Source organism: Typha latifolia, chromosome 5, assembly GCF_019914945.1.
Source record: "Typha latifolia isolate L0001 chromosome 5, TyphaL0001v2, whole genome shotgun sequence".
Classification (NCBI taxonomy): domain Eukaryota; kingdom Viridiplantae; phylum Streptophyta; class Magnoliopsida; order Poales; family Typhaceae; genus Typha; species Typha latifolia.
The window spans coordinates 9,156,979-9,163,018 of NC_133090.1; the positions used below are offsets into that span (position 1 = coordinate 9,156,979).

The 6,040-nt window shown below is 44.6% G+C and overlaps 1 protein-coding gene across 1 annotated transcript; it reads left to right on the forward strand.

The window, feature by feature from the left end:
- The first annotated feature begins 2,844 nt into the window (after positions 1-2,844).
- LOC140788155 (uncharacterized) lies at positions 2,845-5,084 on the forward strand. The gene is made up of 3 exons (XM_073137294.1): positions 2,845-2,990; positions 3,075-3,705; positions 3,845-5,084. Exons 2-3 carry the CDS (start codon positions 3,266-3,268, stop codon positions 4,935-4,937), a joined length of 1,533 nt encoding a protein of 510 aa, XP_072993395.1. The 5' UTR covers positions 2,845-2,990; positions 3,075-3,265; the 3' UTR covers positions 4,938-5,084.
- The last annotated feature ends 956 nt before the right edge of the window (positions 5,085-6,040 follow it).

A 6,040-nucleotide genomic window follows, 5' to 3' on the forward strand; every position in this document is an offset into this window, starting at 1 on the left:
TTTATTTTAATGTGACCTTCTATAACTAGCTTTGCCACCTCTTTCATCATTAAGAAAATACAATACATTTTTCTCCAAACTCTGCTCTTCTCCTTCTCTCTTCTCCCTCAACCTAATATAGGGTCAGGACTAATATCGTTATGTAGTATTAGAACAATCTCAATCTGTAAAGACATGTTAAGTTAGATCTCTCATTCTCCAGCACTCTGTCCATCTCCCTTTTCTATTGTTTTTTTTTCTTTCACCATTATCGAGCTCGAGAGCTGCCCCCTTACTCCTCAAGCTTGCCTGCCACTACAGCAGCCATAGTCACAGCCTCCATTGCCGTTGCAAATACAGTAGCAATAGTTAGCCACAGCAGCTGCAATAGCTGTGTGCTTTTCGACCTCCTCTAGGTCAATTGAAGTTAGAGCATCATATTGTCTTCCTCTTCCTTGGCACGAGTTTCCTACAAGTGTAGCAACAATCACTGCAGCCATAGCCAGCACAGTAGTTGCTGCCATTGTTATCAGCAGCAACATAGCCACCGATCTCCACCCTCTTCTTTGTTTAGCACCAGCAGTGCAGCAATCCTTTGCAGGCTGTTGTTCTTGATTGTGCAGCCACCACGATCTTATTTCTTCAATCCCATAGTAGCAGCGACACTATTTTTGGCTAGATCCTACCAAGTGTTCAACCAAAGTTCCTTGTCTACAAAACCCTCTTTTTTTGTAGTTCTTCTATTCTACAACAATACCATTGCTTTTCGTAGTACACACCAAGTGTTCAGTGTTCAACAAAAGTGTATTGTATCCATAGCTCCCTTTTTTCTATTGCATTGTTCGAAAGTTCTTACCAAGTGTTCGAGGAAAGGCTCAAGTGGGCTCAAGTTGGAAAATCTTGAATCGCTTTAAAGATGTTTGATGGATTGCCGTCCCTTCTAATAGCGTCATATGTCCTGGTCAATCGTAAGAGTGTATCATTAGTTAGTTTTCTACTTGTCACTTAGCGAGATGGACCACATGGGCCTCTTCCATTGAGATAGTCTTCCATAGACGATGTCTTCTCAGATATATTAACGACATCTCTGTAGAGTGTGCTCCCCCTCATATTATCGTCCAAACCACCATTTTGGCCTCTATCGAGTCTAATACACCAAAGGCTGTTCAATCGAAGGTTTTGTCTCCAAAGTATGATGAGTGGACCTACGTGGCATGGAAGTTTGCACCAATCTCTTCTTGTAGGTCGATCGATCATTTCAACCTTAGTCGTAAACCTTATCTTCTGCTCAAGCAATCTGGGGCTATCTGTCGTTGATTCATTCAGTCGAGTCTAATGCGTCGCTTTCAGCTCCATCGTGAGGTTCAGGTGGTTAGACAATGTCACCTCTCTATTCAAAACTTTTATGCCCGCATGACTGACTTATGATGTGAGCTTATGTCAATGGAGACTATTTTCTACCCCTTTGACTCAATGTCTGCTTAGCGCCACGAGGATCATCTAATATATTTCCTAAATGCCCGTCGTTTGGAATTTAGGGATCTATCTCATTCTGTTGCATCGTTCTACTTTCCCGAGCTTGGATGGTGACATGGCCGAGCTATAGGTTGAGGAACTTAGGTAGCGTCTCTTGCCCTCTTAGTAGGTCAAATCTATATCACCTTCTGTTGCCATAGAGAGTGTGTTTGGTCACACTTGATATTTTGACTGCTATATTTTTTGGGCATCGGAATTGCTTAGTAATCTTATGGTCTTTTGCTGTCTTAGCAAAGTATATTACAAATATTCTCAATCATGCCACTGTCACTAATACTCATCCAGCTGCTACCACAGTTGAGCTTTATGTGAAGCTTTAGCCCGATGATGGTTAGCTTCTTCTGGATCTGACTAGATATTGTTAGCTAGTGGGGGCACTCGTCTACTTGACTATTATCCGGTTTGATATCTCTCATACAATTGATCTTTTTACTCAATTCATGCAGGTTCCTCAATCTGTCCATTATACCCCTCTTATACATATTCTTTGATGCCTTTGTGGCACTATCACTCACTCTCTTTTTATGTCATCGACTTCTATCTTAGCTTTGTGAGCTTATTTTGATGCAAATATATTAGTGACAAGTCTGATTGAAAGTTTACTACTAGCTTATGCATTTTTTTAGGAGATTCCTTGATTTCTTAGCATAGTAAGAAGTAGAATGTGGTGTCTTTCTCTAGTATTGAGTTAGAGTATTGTGTTATGTTTGTAGTAACGAAAGAGATTATTTTAGCTCCGTTGTCTCCTTAGTGATATGCATGTTCCCTTACCTCTCCCAACCCCTATTCATGTTGATAATGATAATGCTTAAAAGCTCGCTGAAAATTTTATTTTTTTAATGAGAGGACGAAGCACATTGAAATTGATATGCATTACACTCGTCATGAGTACCAAACTAGCATTATTTCGCTCCATTGCCTCAACACTGCGGAGCAAAATGCTGATTTCTTCACGAAATTTCTTTCCCTTCCATGTTTTGAGCATTTAATTAGTAAACTCTCGGTTTATGATTCACCTTAAGTTTGAAGAGAGTATTAAAGTTATTAGATTTATATATTATTTATTTATTTTATTTATAATGACCTTATATAAACAGGGTTTTGCCCCCTCTTTAGTCATCAAGCAAATACAAAATATTTCTCTCCAAACTCTTTTTCTCTATCTCTTTTCTATGGATCCAATCTAGAATCGGGACCAATATCGTTACAGGATACCCCTACCAAACCAAATAGTTGTAATCCAAATACTGCCTCCCCCTCTCACGTGCGTGATGCCGGTGGAGCAAGCCAATGGCCCCTATAGGAGGTGGATCGATGCTCGTCCTTCCTGCTGACGTCATCCCCTTGTACGATTCCTTAACCTTTCCATCTACCCTCCACCGACTCAACCCCCACCTCACTCATCCACTTAGACCCCATGCACCTAGTCTCCTCTCCTCTAGAGAGAGAGAGAGAGAGAGAGGAGATTAACAACAGTACACAACCTCCTACCCAACCTTTTCGCTTTCTTTCTTTCTTTCTTTCTATCTTATGACCCCTCATGAGGTTTTATTTTGTAGCCTTTTGTCAAGCAACCTGAACGCATCTCCAGAAACAAAAGCCACAGCGCATGCAGTGAAGAATCCAAGCTATATCAGTCCTCAAAAGAAGTGAAGTTAGAGAAATGCAAGAGCTAGATGTTATGAATTACTCCTTAATTTGCAGATCTAAAAGCCATTAAGGAGAGAGAGAGAGAGAGAGAGAGAGTAAGATGCAGTCATCAGGCTATGGAGGAGGCGTGTCCGAGTTCCAGCAATTCATGGTGGACGGCTGCGCTCCCCCGCTCTTCACCATCTCCTCCTCTCCCGCTCCCCCTTCCGCCGCTCCCGCCGCAACCGAACCCCTCAGATACCATCCCCTCCTCTTCCACCACCAACCGCACCCTTCACAGCCGCTGCCCTTCCAGCCGCAATTTACCCCCTTCACCCACTCCATGCCGGCCACCACCCAACAGTTGTTCCACCAAGGACACCAATTCCAACTCTTCCACCACCACCACCTTGGCAGCCTCGACCACGACTCAGGCCAGGAGAACTCCAGCGGCGGCGAGCCATCGTTCTTAGCCGACGCGATGAATTTTAGGTTAGGAGTCAACGAGAGCAACTGCGGATGCAGTGACGACGATAATATTGCCATGAAGGAGCTAAGTTTGTAAGTGCCTTTTCTCTCTCTTTCTCTCTCTCTCTCTCTCTCTCTCTCTCTCTCTCTCTTCTCTCTCTTCACTCTTAAGTCTTCCATGCATCGATCTCTCTTAGATTAGAAATATACACATATATATATGGTCGTGTAGGAGGCTAGACTACATCAATAGTAACAACAAATCCAAGGATAAGGAGTCCGAGCCGTCCTCGTCCCCGGGGATCACCAACTACAACACGAAAATTAAAGATATGGTCGCCAAAGCCGTCGCCCCTGGCCATAACAATTACAAGCCCTTCAGTGAGTTGGATGCTATTTGCAAGCCGGGGAATAGCACTAACTGTGGGGGCACCGCCTCAGGCTCCGGCCTCACCGGCGATGATAACCCACTCGTTTCAGCACTTGAGCTGAGCGCTGAGCCGTCGGCCGGGGATCAGGACGCCCCGGTGGTGAAGAAGTCAGGCGGGAAGAGGAAGCGGCGGAGGCGGGAGAAGCGGGAGCTGAGGCTGGCCGCTGCCTTCTTCGAGAGGCTGGTGAAGCAGCTGATGGACCACCAGGAGAGCCTCCACCGGAAGTTCTTGGAGGCAATGGAGCGGCGCGAGTCGGAGCGATCGACCCGCGAGGATGCGTGGCGGCGACGGGAGGACGCCACGCTAGCACAGGACAGCGCCGCCGCGGCGGAACGCCAGGCGGCCATCGTTGTATTTCTTGAGAAGCTCACAGGCGAGAAAATCCATCTCCCCGCCGCCCCCAATTTTCCAAAAAATTCGAGCAAAGAAATCGTATCCACCGACCAGGCCGCAGAATTGAGTAGCACGAGCCGGTGGCCGAAGGCGGAGGTGCAGGCGCTGATCCGGGTGCGGGCCGGGCTCGACGCGAGGTTCCAAGAACCAGGGCTAAAAGGCCCGCTGTGGGAGGAGGTGAGCTCGAGGATGGCGGCGGTGGGGTTCCGGCGTAGCGCGAAGAGATGCAAGGAGAAATGGGAGAACATCAACAAGTACTTCCGGAAGACGAAGGAGAGCGGCAAGAAGCGGCCGCACAACTCCAAGACTTGCTCTTACTTCCACCAGCTCGACCAGCTCTACTCCTCCAAGAATCCCGACACCGACGAGAGGAGGAACTCCGACTTGCTCGACGCCGTCGTTGAACCCATCGACCACGCAAGCTTCAAGTTTGAGGACGAGAATGAAGAAGAAGAACAAGAACAAGAAGGGGAGAGCGAAGCAGTACTCCACCTCCATTAATGGATCCTAAAAATGGTATTAAGACAGCCTCTCTTCTCCAAACTTATTATTATTATTATATATATATATAGAGAGAGAGAGAGAGAGAGAGAGAGAGAGAGTAGCTGTAACTGAATAAGAATCATGAATGCTATATATTTCTACAAATCTCACAGCGTAATAGCGGTTCTTCTTACTATATATCCATCATCCATGCGTTAGATCTCTGCTGCTCCTCATCTTCTCATGGATCTAGCTCGAAGAAGAAGAGAGAACAAAATATTCATCAAATGCTCCAGTTGTAGATTCCCTTGCAGGGATCTATTGACATGGGTGTACTAGTACTGTACGTCTGGGTATATATTACGTGAAGGGTACGTATGTCCACTGTCGAGATATTATAATGGGGGGTGATCAGGGAGTGTTAATTGTACACGATCTATTATTTCTATTCAAGTGTTCTTGGAGTCTTTCTTTTTTTTCATTTTGGTTCTTCTGATTGATGTGGGAGAGAGAGAGAGAGATGATTGTCTTTGGAGTTTGGGATGCGTCGTTGCATGAGAGAGAGAGAGAGAGAGAGAGAGAGAGAGAGAGAGAGAGAGAGAGAGAGAGAGAGAGAGAGAGAGAGAGAGAGAGAGAGAGAGAGGGAGAGAGACATAGAGGTGTTCACTTGTGATAGGGTTTATATTCGTGCCTGACGGGATCCCCTACAGAACCGAATGCAGCAATTTACTGCAGCTAAGAGTACTTGAGAAGGCATTAAATTGGCAAATATAGAACCCTGCAATTTTATTATATGACTAAGGGAGTCCTCTCGTTTCGTTATTTCCAAATACTGCAAGTCACATCTTGAGTAATGTTTTACTCTAACAAGTACCTAGAAATATGGAATAAAAAGTAGAAAATATTTTGCCCCTTTTAAATCATAGTTTTATATTTTCTAAGTTAGTTTTATCTCACCCATCAAATATCACCTGTGAGATTAATTGTTTGGATATGATTTTAGTGTTTCTAAGTTTCGATTTAATTATGTTACCTTGTGAAATACGGTGTTTTGAATTTTAATTTAGTTCTATGGTTAAATCAATTTGATGGTCAATTTCAATTAAGTTGATGGTCAGCTT

Excerpts from the sequence above, each read along its gene's own strand:
- LOC140788155 (XM_073137294.1), top strand. The coding sequence starts at position 3,266 with ATGCAGTCATCAGGCTATGGAGGAGGCGTGTCCGAGTTCCAGCAATTC. Across the intron at positions 3,706-3,844 it reads GCCATGAAGGAGCTAAGTTT|GAGGCTAGACTACATCAATA; the intron begins GTAAGTGCCTTT and ends ATGGTCGTGTAG.